Source organism: Saccoglossus kowalevskii, chromosome 15, assembly GCF_978046115.1.
Source record: "Saccoglossus kowalevskii chromosome 15, keSacKowa6.1, whole genome shotgun sequence".
Lineage (NCBI taxonomy): Eukaryota > Metazoa > Hemichordata > Enteropneusta > Harrimaniidae > Saccoglossus > Saccoglossus kowalevskii.
This window is the reverse complement of record NC_140655.1, coordinates 17,792,476-17,809,134: the sequence shown is the minus strand read 5'-3', so window position 1 is coordinate 17,809,134 and position 16,659 is coordinate 17,792,476. Positions and strand designations below refer to the sequence as shown.

General features: G+C 33.5%; 2 protein-coding genes across 4 annotated transcripts in view; one reads left to right on the top strand and one right to left on the bottom strand.

The window, feature by feature from the left end:
- The window catches only part of LOC100368971 (small ribosomal subunit protein mS22-like), a 333,717-nt gene that overhangs the window by 9,779 nt on the left and 307,279 nt on the right, over nucleotides 1-16,659 (bottom strand). Inside the window, exons 1-3 of one of the 2 annotated variants that reach the window (XM_085490521.1) lie at nucleotides 3,246-3,409; nucleotides 2,600-2,748; nucleotides 2,240-2,404 (exon numbers count right to left, since the gene is read on the bottom strand). In XM_085490521.1, the coding sequence (XP_085346647.1) occupies nucleotides 2,240-2,404; nucleotides 2,600-2,748; nucleotides 3,246-3,387 (456 nt within the window). In that variant the 5' untranslated portion in view covers nucleotides 3,388-3,409. Of the gene's footprint in view, nucleotides 1-2,239; nucleotides 2,405-2,599; nucleotides 2,749-3,245; nucleotides 3,410-16,659 lie in introns of those variants that run through there. The other variant, XM_085490520.1, reaches the window with a different exon arrangement.
- LOC100368360 (cilia- and flagella-associated protein 107-like) lies at nucleotides 7,026-13,464 on the top strand. Of its 2 annotated transcripts, none has more exons than XM_006811946.3 (4): nucleotides 7,026-7,223; nucleotides 8,030-8,140; nucleotides 9,863-10,046; nucleotides 11,084-13,464. In XM_006811946.3, exons 1-4 carry the CDS (start codon nucleotides 7,119-7,121, stop codon nucleotides 11,395-11,397), a joined length of 714 nt encoding a protein of 237 aa, XP_006812009.1. In that variant the 5' UTR covers nucleotides 7,026-7,118; the 3' UTR covers nucleotides 11,398-13,464. The 2 variants fall into 2 exon arrangements, with proteins under 2 accessions (XP_006812009.1, XP_002731140.1); XM_002731094.4 differs by having other exon boundaries at nucleotides 9,860-10,046.

The following is a 16,659-nucleotide window of genomic DNA, read 5'->3' as shown; positions in this document are numbered from 1 at the left end:
CATGCGTGGCGCGACGACTACCGCCTTTTGAACCATAGACAATATAGCTAGAAGGATGAGTAACTCCAGTGATTCTATTGTAACAGGGTGGGCTGGAAAACAGTCACTTTAGACTTAAACTTTAACATAAACTACATGTTGATTTTGAGTTCTAGTATGATGCATGATTTTAGGCAGCAATCATGAACTCTCGTAAAATTATTACATTATGGCAGTTTGTGTATGTAGATAATTTGCCTGACATAAGTGAACAAGATGATTCATGCATATTGCAAACAAAAATATTCAAGTACTTTGTCAAAAACAGGGTACGATACAAGTTTAGACATACATTCAGGTTGAAAAAGTGTGAACATGTCGTCAAGAAATGTCAACAGATGTGAAAACGAGCGGATAAAAAGCCCATTTCCAAAAACTGTGGAGCAGAAAACAACAAAAAACGAGCATAGTCGGTGAAAAATAAAATTAGAAGATTTGTTCATTGTGCAAACAAAAATATAAATAAGTATTTAGTCAAAAACATTTAGTAACCACCACATTCTGCGAAACATCATTGTCATATGAATATAACTTTCGATTTTAAGCAATTACGAGTATATTTATATATACAACGGTATATATGTTTACAACTGTCACAAGAACAACTGATAACAATTATGTGTTTGAAACATGCATGTTCCGATAAGAAAACAATTGATTTATGGAAAGATACGAAAACCATGACACCACAATTTAAAGATAGTACTGTAAATATAACGTCTTTTTTTATTCGTTCATTATAATACTCCAGCCCAGATTTTGTTGGCCATGCGGTATTTCACTTTGATGCTTGCACAGTTGCACAATCTCCCAACTATACTGTCTGTGCTGACATTTCAGACCGCATAAGTAAATGAAATTTGTTTGGATAACTTTGCTATTCATCATATAGCAATTTAAAAGATTAAATGAAATACTAGTAAATTGAAAAATAATTGTATCATGATTTTCTACTAATGTTCAACGAGTTCGAGGTTGGTTTGACTGAACTTGTTCTAAATTCATAAAGATGCGCAGATGCGCATAGCAAAGCAGTAAGCAACCTAGATACTGTGAAACCATTTATTTCCACTGACATTTAATTTCATACTTACTAGGTTTTAAATTGCCAGCAAAACAATGAGTTCTTTTGTTAATTTACATGTTCATTGTGAATTTAATTTAGCGAAAATAACAAAAATTAAAACCCAGCAAATAATTAATGCATCTACAGTTTGTTGCTGTTTCAGTGTTTGTAACAATATAGCATTGACGTTAACAAGCGTAAGTGGTCATCTTCATAACCGCCTATATTACATATAAATTGCACAGTGTTTATTTATTGCATAAGGTTGGGTTTGTCATCAATGATTCAAATTTAACATTCTTAATTGTTCTGCACTTTTCAGCTATATTATTTTTTAATTAGATCATGAATATTCATAAGTTGATCATATTACTGATATTGTGTATTAGGTCCACCTGCCACAATTTCAATATTCAACATTTTTTAGAACAGTGAAGAGTAATACTCACACACACAGCATTTTGATTTGGAAATAGGGGGCATGGTTCTCTATTTCTAAAAAATACTGTAAAACATGTTGAAAAAGGAACGTACTATTTTAGTGAATTGTGGTAAAATGAAGTAATAGCAAAATGTTGATTTAACAAATCTCTCGTCTTTGTTGATTTCCTGTTTTCACAATACTTGTCTGTCGCCTGCCAAAACAAATGCGCAGTTATCATCTCCATAAAAACAAAGAAAAACTGTGTAATTAGGAAGAGCTCCAGATTATTATGTTTTCTGTGTTGTTTACAATGTGTGTGTGTAGAAAAAGACGCTGTTTGACCGCCATTTTGAATTTATAATGAAGTCATAAATTAGCGAATTAGTTCTCTCGCTAAATTCGTTAAAAAGATATGCTCGCGCGAAAAGACATGTTTTACAGTAGTTTACAGAACAAATATTGCCTTCAAAAGTCTGAGAAATTTCCCAAAATATATTTCTATAGATGGTTTGGGACGATAGATTTTACAGGTAAATCTGATAAAGCCTTTGTACTCGGAATCTTCTGAAATACAAAGTCCACCCTGCAATAAAATGTCTGCGTCTTGACATATTATTTCAGGACGGACTTCATATACCAGAATCGTTATCATACTCAGACTTTATCTTATACACAGACTATTTAATTATTACGGTATGTATGACACTTACCCTATCTGGAACCCCAAATGTTATATCGGTAAATACTAATTTTGATGTTTCAAGACCTTCAAGTTCAGGATCATTAGACAACACGTGATCTATTTTGGTTCTTTCTTCCATTACTGGCGGCATTTGCAGCTTCTTTTCAGCTTTCTCTTTAGCTTCTTCCAAAAGCTGTAAAAGTGATCAAAACTTAGAATGGTGTGATTGACCAATCACAAAGCCAAGTACTAAGCATATGCAAATTAGCTAGGCACATGATTTGCCACTGAGCAGATGATTGGTTGTAGCGATTTTGATGACATAAAATATCAGAATAACACTTTTACAATATCTCATCTTTGTAATCATTCTTGCAAAATGATTTACCTCTTGTAGTTTGTCCTCGCTGACAAGTTTGTACTTTGGAGGGGACAGTTTCTGTTTCACTCTTGGGAAAATTTTCTCAAAATTCATACCAGTGATACGCTTCAGTAATTTCTGAACTGTGGCATCATTGAAGGCTGGTAGATCATGATCTGTTATGGAAAACACACTTGGGTGATATTTAAATTTAAATTCAAGGTTAATACACGTAAAAATAACATCATACAAATTGTAGCTTGATTTATAGCCTAGGATTGGAGAAAGGGACAATGTATTATGGTACAGGTTATATATATACCTTACCTTACGCTTTTAGATAAACCACGGTTACTAGTAACCGTGTATAAACCTAATCCATACAATCTTGGATTAGATATTATTAAATCGCGGTTTAGTGTTGACGAACTGTGCAGTAGGTCAGTCAATGTTACCGCAATCGTCCCCTGGGTTTTACGGCTTGACTGAAAATCGCCGGGTTTAATCAACAAAAAACACGACCAAACTAACCTCTTAGAAGATATATGCGAACATTGTTGACGTTAAAAATGAGTGGTTTGCTTTCAGAGTTCCGTTATTTTAGGGTTTCTTAGTACAATTCAACCTCGATCAGGTTGCAGGGATCAAGATTCAGGGAAACAATGATACGTACCCTTAACATCTTTGTCGCCACTTGAACTACATAGATGTCGAGTCGTCTGTGCCCGCCTTCTACCATGGTGGGACACATTTCGACAAAAACGAATATTTCGAAAGCATGTTCTGCAACTGATCGCCGCCATGTTTTTTTGCATGTGTTTTGGATTACAGTGCGCCCTCTACAGAATCGGCGTAAAATTATTTGTTTTACCGTCACTGACATTGTAATGTAAGTCTGGGAGGGGGGGGGGGGGAACTGGCATGTTTTTCGTGTAAATGATAGTTACATTTTACTGCATGTCGGCCATTTTGTCAGAATAGAACGCTTTTACCATTGGTTTATATGGTTGAGATATTATGGCATATCTCGATTTGTCCCCGACTGGTGATGTTGACCAAAAAAAATATTTCCCGTGACTGCCCGGATTGTGAACTTTTAGTGTTATCCTAAAATTATTATTATTATTATTATTATTATTATTATTATTATTATTATTATTATTATTATTATTATTATTATTATTATTATTATTATTATTATTATAAACCAAGAAGATTGTCATGCGCTTTATGATACTAAACTTTCTCAAATATATAAGTAGGTTTTTACCTAATAGAGTTTAAAGTGTGATAAATTCCATCTTTTATCTCCCCCACATCTTTTGTGAACACAATTGAGGGTCGGCAAAAGGTATTTTCGTAAGCTGTAGTCAATTGTTTTTATTTTCGCAATAATGTAATTTAAATAAATGGAAAACGTAAACTCGTAGACATGGAGAAGGTGTAAAATGAAATCAGCTATTTTATTTGTTCGTAATTTGTACAAAGATCTTACTTTTTGTAAGCGTATAACGCATTTTCAACATTAAATGTCGTAATTCGTACACAATTTCCAATTTTGATTCTTAAACACAAATTAAGTATATTATAAAAATGTAATTAGGAATTTGCTTTATCTGTAAAGTGTAAAACATTATTTCCTGTAACCTGCGCCCTTCATAATTGCAAGACCGTCAAAAAGTGGTAGATCACGTAATCCATAATATCGCTCACTGTAAATAGTTCCCATCATGTTCTGATTAAATTGCTTTTCGTTGGCTTACGTGTCAATGTTCTGATGACCCTGTTTTGTTTACTCTTCAAGTGACGGTCACCGTGTTCGATTCTAAGCCAAATATAGAATGTACGACGACCACTCAGAATCATCAAGCTAAGAAGTACATATAGAGAAACATCAAACGTTCAATTCTGATAAAAAAAAAAAAAAATTGGTACACAGTGCAAAAACCACAGTGGCATATCATATGGTATGATGTGGAGGTAACTGACCTATTAGATAAAGACACTTTGTATTCTTAAAAAAATCCTCTGGTAAATTGAATATATGCAGACAGATCAGTATTTTACTATGCCGCCATTTTATGTTAAAGTGTCTTCACAAATTAGTCACTTCAGATTTGGAAGTAAAATAATAAAATAAAAAGGCATTAATTACAAAAGTTATAAAAAATAAAATTAAAATAATTATATAGCCAAAATAATTAAAGCCCGTACACTAAATCAGATTTTAATCAGATTGGATATATTCCATCTGTATCCTTTTGAGCGTTTTTATCCGGTACAAGTCATATGACAAAATGTTAACAACAGGTAAACATGGGCATTTTGGGAACAATTTCTTTAGAAATCCATGGAAACTAAAAGGAATTTCATGGTAATTTAATAGCTATAGTATTCCCCAAAATATCCTTATAATTCGTGGCAAACAAAATTGCCCATTCTTAAAACAACATACTCTTGTTTTCACTTACATGCCTCTACATGATATAAGCCATTATATGACGAGATCGTTTTCTACTGGAAATCAATTAAATTAGTCAAATAATCCGTTTTCATTGAAGCCATTTTACGCAAAAAGTAGTGACCATATGTTTTTATTTCAGTTTTGTGAACAAAAACAACAACATAAAATAAAATAAAATCATAGTATAAAAATCTTGGGACTCTGAATAATCCGTTTCAATGATACATGCGAAGACCTTGAAGTTTAAATGGGCGAAAACCTAAATTACCGTTTGTTTAATCATATATTGATTTTTGCCATTGATTTTTTTTTATTAGTAAATTATTTAAAATTAATCAGAATTTTCATGAAGTAGTATCAAAATTTAGACTTGGTGATCAAATTCATAATTGAAATCGATAGAAAGAGAAAACCTTAAATTCAAGTTCTCGAACGAATAAACAAGTGTTAGCTAATTGTAATGATTTTTGTATGATCCAATGTTATGCGTCATGGGTAGTCTCAAACCGTTAAAGTTGTACTCTGAGATTTTTCTTGGGGCTATGATGTGAAATATTTAACGGTTTGATTTCACGCCATTTCTATTATACCCAACACTCGCTATATATCGCATAAATTCTAGGTTAAAACACGATTTTGTGGTGTTATGTTTCAATCTATCTTAAGTTTCCGTTTTCTGAGTTCTGACTTAACTTTTCTGTCGTGTCATTATTCCGGTCGAAAACGCTAAGCTGAAACAGCACAGATGACAATTGAACAGACTTATCGTTAGATGAGTGTTTATATTCTCCTCTCAAATTCAAATTGATTAAAGTGATTACACTCCATTATGGCCAATTACGATCTTGAAGAAAAAAACAATACCATGTTTTTTCTAGGAATCCCGGACGGAAAACCGAGTAAGATCGTCACGTAAAGTTCATGATTGGGATTTTTTGATAGAATATTCTGTCTCTGAATATTCTGGTTCAAGTTCGAATTGATCCGTTTTTCTTCCTTTCTTTGCTTGAATCTTACAACTGTGCACAATAATTCAGCTATAGTTCATCATTGGGTATTGCCGTAACCTGCCAGCTTCGATATTTTTGTTATAAAAAAAATCGATAACATTTAAAAAAAAAAGTTTCACGAGACGGGAACAATTGTATTTTTTCCATTTTGCGGAATTCAATAATAAAAGATTGGAACAAAATACCGAAATGTATACCCGAGTACATCGTATACTAAAAGTATTGTCCCCGGGTATTGTCCGTACTAATACTAGTCGTTGAGTTCATTCCAGGATTCGGTGAAACAGCTGATATTCAGAAAAAGATTTGATTTGATGAAGATTTTAAAGAACGTATATATAAAATCGCTTGACATTCCGAAAAAATGTGACATCGTACAATTATGATAATATGATGCTAAGGTGATACACAGTTGTGATACATTTGTATATACAAAAAAAACAAAAAAAAACTTTGGAGTGAAGATTGCAGAACAAATTTGGAAATTCTTGCTTTTCTCCCCTCATGTTTTTTTTTAATTTTTACATTATGGACATTTCACATCGTTGCTAAGACCCTTAGGGTGGTGACATATTGGTAAATTTTCCATTGTGTCATTGACAATTGTCACATTCTGTGTGGAATGATGACCGGTTATATCCTAGGCGAAAATCACCTGCGGCCCAGGCTTGCGGCCTGACCTCGATCACGTAGTCATCGTGTGGAGGCGCTCAACATTCTGGAACACTTCTTGACAACGGATAATGGCGTCTTAGCAACAGGTGCAGCAGGAAACCGCAGTGTTATTGCGCTGAAAAACATAGTGCTCGATAAGTCGGGTGTTTACAAATATATTCAGTAAAATGATATGGTAAAAAAATGAAACGAAACTGTGATTAACAACAAATGATAACAATGTGTTGACCAAATACGGATTTACGGTCGTTGTAGCACAATGATGTTTGCGGATTGATTGAAGACAGTTACTGACGGTAACTCACCCAGCTTCTAAATAACAACGCGAAAAGAACACACTTTGTTGTCGCAGTTATAGACGTGTGTCCACTGTTTTATCGGCGTTATCATCACCGAAATGGCACAGGGAAGCCCCCACAAATGGTATATGCCCGGTTGGAGGATAGAACAGAGATATAAGCAGGGAGTGTTGATTGGCAACTGGTCGGAAGAGCGATATTCGGTAAGATATTTCAATTATTTGACGCCCGTGCTCGGCCAGACTCGCATAAACAGATTAACTTTGACGTCTGTGCTATTATTGGTTTATTGCCATTACATAGGGCGTTAAATTTTCAGAACCAAAACACGCGTATCCAGGGGATAGAAACATGACACATCCACCTACAATCAGCAGTCGGCGATTATCACAAATCTCAAAATGGATAGGCACTTGACTTGTACAGGTGCTTTTCTCAAAAGTTATGTACGGCCTCAAGGTAGTTGTTGGGAATAGTATACTACTATTTCTAACTTGTGAAATCACCATTGGGCAAAAGTCGTAAATACATTAAATTAAAAGACACCTGCAAAACGGTGTATTTATATAGACACACAGTGCTACGTGCTTAAATTTGAACGAAAGATCTGAAAACTATTTGCGAATTTGTAAAAAACTATTTGTTTAATGGCCTGCTAGGGTTCGGTGTTTATTGTAAATGTTACAAGCATAGCAATATTAACAGTAAACTCCTTACCTCGATTGGGTTGCATTTGGAACTCAATGGTGCAAATAGTTCCCCCTGTTATCAAATGTTTATTTATTTACACATACATCAACAGTTTCAAAACATTGCCGGTAGATGCTTGATGAAGCATATTTTATAGAGCACTGATTCACTTATCGAATTTAGAGTGTCAGAAAATGCTGATGCGGTGTATATATCGCGTTTGTTTTAGTGCACTGGTAAACATTTTGACAGCTGTTCATATAAACCATGTGAATATATAACATTAAAATATAACTCATTGTTTCACATTCCTTTTCAGTTTCTTAAAAGTGATCACAGGAATTCATCAACTCACAGGGAGGACTTTAAGAAATATGAGAACTTTAAGCCTGATGTGATGGTTAGGCGGGCTGCAATGATGAAAAATGAGGTCAGTAAACATGCATAGTGGTTTATTACTGTAAAATACATTTAGCTGTAATTAATTTACACTGAAAAGACTTTTTGGGTGTTTTGTATAGAATTTATTTTCACTGATTTTTGATAAGTCAAATGTAAAATATAGGAAAAGAGGTATATTCGATGGATTTAATTTTTACTGAAACATCCCAAAAATAGCAAAAATACAGGTAAGTTCCAAACGAAAATAAAAATATTTACAGTTTAAAATTTTGTCATAGTTTTATTCATGAAAAGTACTGGTAGTGTTTATTAAAAAACAACGTGTTTAATTGCGACATGGAAGGTACTAACGGTTAGGTACTAACGGTTAGTACCTTCCATGATTTGATGTCGGATGGTTATCCTCACTGTTTTAAATTTGTGATTATGTGTAGAAAATAATTATGTTCAGTGATTAATTTCACATAAATTTGATTTTGATTTAGTTTGTTTACTATAGCTATCTACAAAATAAGTGAAAATCAACCCCAACAAATATTCACAGTCTCTTGCTTTTGTCCTATTAGTAGCACATGCACTCCTATAAATGACATAGGTGTGTCTATTGTCAAAATAAGTCCTATTTGAAATGATTCACCATACACTGAATGCCATTCTTGGATTATGTGTGCTTTTATTGGAAATGTACTTCTAATAATAGGTATATATAGCACTGTGGAATACTTTATTTTCACTGGAATTAATTTTCACTGAAAAGGCTTTTTGGGCGTTTTGCTTGGAATTTATTTTCACTGATTTTTGATGAGTTTAATGTAAAATATAGGAAAAAAAGTATATTCGCTGGATTTTATTTTCACGGAATCATGCCTTCAGCGAAAATAAATTCCAAGCGAAAATAAAGTATTCTACAGTATTTTTTTTATTATGTGAACAGTTTTTTTGATTGACTGTAATTTTACAACATTTCGTGACTCCTATTTTAGAACCAAATTAAGGCCTTTCACTCTACCCTAACGCCAAAATTAGAGTGACGCCTATTCAAGAGATTGTATGTGTATTGTTTGTTTTGTGCATGTATTGTGGGAAAAAATGACCATGCCCATTTAGTTATTGCAATATTTAGGAAATATAAACCGCACCTCGAACTTGAGTATTTGACCCCAATTTTTAAATTGATACTTTGTATTATAAACCGGTTTATATTAGGACTTTCACGTACATGTACATGATTACTTTGGGTGGATTTTCTCTGTATTAAATATTTATCTCAGTATTTTAATAACATTTTTAATACCACAGGTCACCTTGTGTGGATTATAGTAGAATGCAAATTGTAATTTGGTTCAGATTTCCTTACATGATGAGTAATAACGTAAATTTAAAACTACGATTTATTATAAATTAAAAAAAAACAGTTTTAAATTGCTTAATATAAACTGTATTGTTATGAAATTTTGATGTATTTGATGATGTGAATTCGCAGTATTGATCTTGCCGACAAGACATACACTATTCTGTCAGGCGTCAGTGAGGTCTGATGGCGTACAGTCGGCGAGGGCGCTACTCATGCCTACATATCAGGCTAACAAGCCTAGCAGCCCAAGATGAAATTACATTACGTCCATAACTGAATCATCTCATGTTTTTTACACACTTCAATTATTTATTTGTTTTTTTCCATTATTACTGATCGTGTGTTTCACACTTGTCTGCATCCTTAATCCTAATGATTTCTTTTTACTTATAGCAGGGAATGGGAAAAGACCATATATTCTCACACCATGGCAACCGTTATTCAAATAACATGATTTCATGGTACGACGAGCATTACAATAAACGTGAGAGAGATGAAAACAACAAGCTGCCAGCGTTGAGGCATTGGGATGGAAATCAGTTGGCATGGGTACCAGAAAAAACAGATTATCCAATACAGGGTGAGTTATATAGTTTGTTTTTACCACTTTGAATGCAATGTTTTTTCTTCAGTAACATTTTGGAGCAATATTTTGCCTCTTTTTATATATTTCCCTTTAATTTGTTGTGCTCTGCTGTCGACTTTGTCGAGTGGAGCTTGTCATATGAGTGATTGTCCGTTGTCCAATGTTTTACTTTTTCGACTTCTTCTTGAAAACTACAAGCCTGAATGCTTTGATACTTGGTGTATATGTACCTTGGGTAGACCTCTCTTAGATTTGTACATTTCATGATGATATCTTCAATTCTCTAATTTTGATGAATATTTTTGTCTTTTTTGGTAAAAAGTGATATTTTCGACTTCTTGTTAAAAATCACAAGTCTGATTGCTTTAATATACATATCGATACTACAGGTACACCTCTCTCAGATTTGTTCATTTTGTGATGATATCACTAATTCTCTAATTTTGATGAATAACAGTGAAGCTATCTCAGCCGAGAGGCTGCTTGTTTATACTAGTGGTGTGCGTCTTAGCAACATAGAACGTTCTGCGGCGTAGCTCCATCCCGAGAATTAGCTAAAAGTCCTGATAAATCTTTTGGAAAAATTATGTGTATCTAAAATTGTTACAGTTATGTGAAACGAGTTGAGGTGGATCAACATTGATCAAACAACGACAAAGACAGTTTCTTATTAAATTCATAACTTCATAATATAGTTGGGAACTGAGTATATAACTTTAACTCGTAGCACTGTGTTTATTGTGGGTCCCATGCGACTTATACAGCGTTTGTATTATACTTTGTTTGTTAACATGAAATTCAAAAGCATTTCGGCTACGACTGTATCAAATAACTCAGTCATTCAGCAATTATCTTTGGTGCCTTAGTATTTGATTTGGTCGGCCATACATGTACCGTATATAGCCACATAAAACACAGTGATGAGATGACTCGTGTTGTTTTAAATACTGAACAACTTTTGTTGCTTAATTTCTTGTTCTTTGTCATTATCATTATACTTCAGTTTATAAAATTCAAATTTCATTTTACAGGTGCTCCTACCAACTTTGGTCTCCATGCTAGGAAATCGTCAAAGTGGCAACAACAAGATGGAGCTGTACAAAGCAGTGAAGGTGAAGGCGACGGTGATATGTACAACACTACATATGGATCATGCTACACCCCCCACAAAGGTGGATCATATGTGCAGAAGCACTATGCTGCGCCAAGGACGATTTCTGCCTCATTACATCCTTTAAACAAAATTAATAAGGACTTGCATTTACGTGGAATTCCGTCGACCGTACACAACCCAGAATCCCTGTATCTGCAGAACATCCATCCAAAGACCGTACATATATCTTAAAATAACATTTACAGATTCATTTCTTTGCCTATGTCAAGTTGCAATAGTTACGGCACTGTCGTATACTAACAATAGGATAATAATTGTTGCCGTCCAGAGCATTTTGATACCACAGATAATTTGATAATGTGTGATTGCAGATTATAGATATTTAAAAAAATATGTACCGTAGTATGTAGATATTGATACATATTGTAAAATAGCTGATTTATATTACAAAATATTATCATGTAATATGTAAATTATGTGACTTGGTTATTAATATAGATTCATTTAATTTACGCTGTATGCATTTGTTGTGGCCTTATATATATTGTGTTATCTTTCTTTTTTTACTGAGTCTATGCATTATACTGAAAGCATTCCAAGGTTATTTGCTGAATACTGTTTGGTTTTGATTGGGTTCTTTTAAATGGCTGAATACTGGCATGTGATCAACAAGTTATTGTTGATTGGGTTTCTGCTACTTAGCCAAATGCTGTCATGTGATCATGCTCAAATTTGTTTTAATTGGGAATCTGCTTATTGGCCAAATACTGTCATGTGATCATGCTCAAATTTGTTTTAATTGGGAATCGGCTTATTGGCCAAATACTGTCATGTGATCATGCTCAAATTTGTTTTAATTGGGAATCTCCTTATTGGTCACATACTGTCATGTGATCATGCTCAAATTTGTTTTAATCGGCTTATTGGCCAAATACTGTGATGTGATGTGATCATGATCAACAAAATGGTGTTGATTGGGGTTCTGCCTATTATCTTGAAATAAAAGGGAGGAGGATTTCTAAATCTAAATTTATAATATAACTGATATATACCTAATAAGTTTTGTAAGTTGCTGTATCTAAATCATGAAAAAAAATATGCTAACCATGTTTCAAAAAAAATCCTGTGTTTCCCTGCATATTGCCTAAAAATTTATAGCATTTGCACAACAGTCTAGTTTCTGCATTGTGTGTCAATTTTTTGATGGTTTTTTTTTTAAATTGGTATAATAATGAATAATGATACACATAGGGTAAATTGTTCATTTTATATGTATGCAAACATCACTTATAGAGTTAAAACATCAATTTTTGTTTTCATATTTTGCATACCATTATGATAAATATATGCTATGTTACACAACATCATCAAGTTTGTACCATATAGGCGTTATTTGTTCAGTTTTAAACAAATTAATAAAAAAACCGTAACTGATTTTCAATAAGCAATTGCTATTGATTATTCTGATTAAAAATGAAATGCTACAATTACATGATTAAAAAAACAAACAAAACAATAATGCCCATACATTGTATGTGAAATCTCATTATGTTCATAGTCCTATTACGTAAAATTCACTTAAAGCGAGAGGGTTGTCACCTGTGCACGCACGGAAATTGAGTCCCAATCGATAATAACAACACACGCTAAAAACGCGAAACCTCATAGGTAGACACTTGTTTGTTAACAATGACACGCTATGGCCATCTGACTCCCTCGCTTTAAGGTGTCGAAAATGTTTTAAATATTTTACTGATTTTATGTATATAGCCATTATTGTATCAGAAAATACCTTTTTAATTATTAGAGAGATACTATCACAACATAATTAATGGAGCTTTATGCATATATTGGTTTCCTGGTACAATTAGATTTTATATCCAGGTTATCTGGGCATAGAATCTGTTCAAGAAACTTCACTCCTATGCAAATAAGATTAGGTGCTGTCAGAATATTAACATTCTAAACTTACTGTAGGAACAAGTATAAACTATAAATACTGTATTTTATCTACATAAATGACAGATGATGTCCATGTCCAATTTTAATGATATTTATATATATATTTATATAATTATGATGTGCTCTATTAGAGTAACTACTGTATTGTGATGAGTATTGCCTAAATTATGTCCAGTATCTTTAAAGTTGAAGGTGATTATTTTTATAGCTTGTATTAATAAATATGTCTTGTGTTGTGGTGAATGCAATCATTAGAGTGTGCCAAATTACGAGAAAACTTATTTATTTGTGCCAGTTTTCTATATAAAACATAAACTATTGCAACTTAACCATAAATTGTTTTTTGTTTTTATTTACTGATATTGTATGTCTGATTGTATGCTGAGGGACTGATTTGTTCTGAGCATTGGCAGTTTCAGCCTTCCAAATGAATGCAGAGTTGGTCCATATGTATTAATTCGCATACTACTATACTACCTTAAAGAGATATTAAAGTCGAATTCATCTAGGCTCACAAAATAACTCCAATCAATCACGGTTTTTAGTGACTGTGAATCAACACTGAAGATTTACACATCAAACATATGAATGGACATTTGAACACATCAAACACATATGAATGGACATTTGAACACATCAAACACACATGCATGGACAGTTGAACATATCAAACACATGAATGGACAGTTGAACACATCAAACACATATGAATGGACATTTGAACACATCAGACACATAAATGGACAGCTGAACACATACATATGAATGGACATTTGAACACATCAGACACATATGAATGGACAGTTGAACACATCAAACACATGAATGGACAGCTGAACACATCAAACACATATGAATGGACATGTGAACACATCAAACACACATGCATGGACAGTTGAACACATCAAACACATGAATGGACATTTGAACACATCAAACACACATGCATGGACAGTTGAACACATCAAACACATATGAATGGACATTTGAACACATCAGACACATAAATGGACACCTGAACACATACATATGAATGGACAGTTGAACACATCAAACATATGAATGGACAGCTGAACACATCAAACACATGAATGGATGGTTGAACACATCAAACACATATGAATGGATGGTTGAACACATCAAACACATATGAATGGGCAGTTTAACACATCAAACACATGAATGGACATTTGAACACATCAAACACACATGCATGGACAGTTGAACACATCAAACACATATGAATGGACAGTTGAACACATCAAACATATGAATGGACAGCTGAACACATCAAACACATATGAATGGATGGTTGAACACATCAAACACATATGAATGGATGGTTGAACACATCAAACACATATGAATGGGCAGTTTAACACATCAAACACACACGATGGACAGTTGAACACACCAGAAATAGATGTATTGACAGCTGAACACATCAAACACATATGAAAACTGACTGTCAACATCAAGAAAACCAAAGTTATTATTTTCAACAAAAGGGGGAGAAAAATTAATGATATCTTTTTTCTAGGCGATGAACAAATAGAAGTCGTATCTTCATATACATACTTAGGGATCACCTTTCAGAATAGTGGCAATTTTACAGTCATTGTTAATAACCTTGTAAAGAAAGCACAGCGAGCACTAGGGGTCCTAAAACAAACTCTGCTGTTAAACAACATTATTGCCTCACCAATTAATGCAATTAAACTATTTCGTAGTTCTGTTATGCCTATTCTTCTATAAGGTTCGGAAATTCGGGCTGCTTTTAATTTTAAACCTAATATCACCCCTGAATTATTTATTCAGAAATTATTTAGTGATAGCTCAAAAATTGAATCAATCCACATCAAATTCTGCAAACAACTACTTAGTGTTCACAAAAGGGCAAGTAATATTGCTGTTAGAGCAGAGCTTGGTAGTTATCCCCCAATGACTGAAATTTGTACCCAAATGTACAAGTTTTGGATAAGAGTAAAAAATAAAGAATGCAGTAATATAGTGTACTGTGCTTATCAGTCAGAGTGTACAATCAATAGTAATTCATGGGCAAACTTTGTTAGCAAACTACTTGAAATAACTCGATTAAATGACACGAATCATAATGCTAACATTTTTAGAAACAATCTTAAAAGAATTTACTATGAACAAATTTGGTTGCCAACTCTATCCAAAAAGGAACATAATAAACTACGTATTAACAATAAATACAAATCAGATTATGAATTTTAACCATATCTGAATAAAATTAATAATTTAAATCACTGAGTAAGTGTAACCAAATTTAGAATTTCAGCACATAAATTACCAATTGAAAAATTAAGATACCAAAAAATACCCTCAGAGCAAAGATTTTGCACACTGTGTTCTGATCAGTCTGTTGGTGATGAAATGCATGCTGTTTTTGACTGCAAACTGGATGAAATTGTAAAGGCTACTTTTGGAATACTATCATTCAAAATATTATCATTGTATATTTTAAAATTACCAAAAAAAGATATGTTTGTGCAAAATATATTATGGGAATAAAAGACAGTTTCATTGCCAATAGTTTATCAACATAATTTTACAATGTAATACCTAATAGTTGTTAGTGTTATCTGTTTTAACATTTATTTTTATATATCTGTATTTCTTGTTATTGTTTTTTGTGTATGATTATTGACCATAGTTGATGTATTTCCAATTCATTAATTTGAGTCAAATAAAATATACTATACTATGAATGGACAGTGGAACACATCAGATATAGATGGATGTATGGACAGTTGAATACAGACAGAGATGGATAAAGAGTTGAACACATCAGATACAGATGGATGGACAGTTGAACACATCAGACACAGATAGATAGACAGTTGAACACATCAGACACAGATGGATGGATGGACAGTTGAACACATCAGACACAGATGGATGGACAGTTGAACACATCAGACACAGATGGATGGACAGTTGAACACATCAGACACAGATGGATGGACAGTTGAACACATCAGACACAGATGTATGGACAGTTGAATACAGACAGAGATGGATAAAAAGTTGAACACATCAGACACAGATGGATGGACAGTTGAACACATCAGACACAGATGGATGGACAGTTGAACACATCAGACACAGATGGATGGACAGTTGAACACAACAGACACAGATGGATGGACAGTTGAACACATCAGACACAGATGGATGGACAGTTGAACACATCAGACACAGATGGATGGACAGTTGAACACATCAGACACAGATGGATGGACAGTTGAACACATCAAACACAGATGGATGGACAGTTGAACACAACAGACACAGATGGATGGACAGTTGAACACATCAGACACAGATGGATGGACAGTTGAACACATCAGACACAGATGGATGGACAGTTGAACACACCATACACACATGGCTGGACACATACAGATGAAGAATAATCATACAGTCAAAAACACATACAACTGAATGAAACACTGATGCAACATTTTAAAATCAGTAGATCTGCAATTTCCTGGTTACAACAAG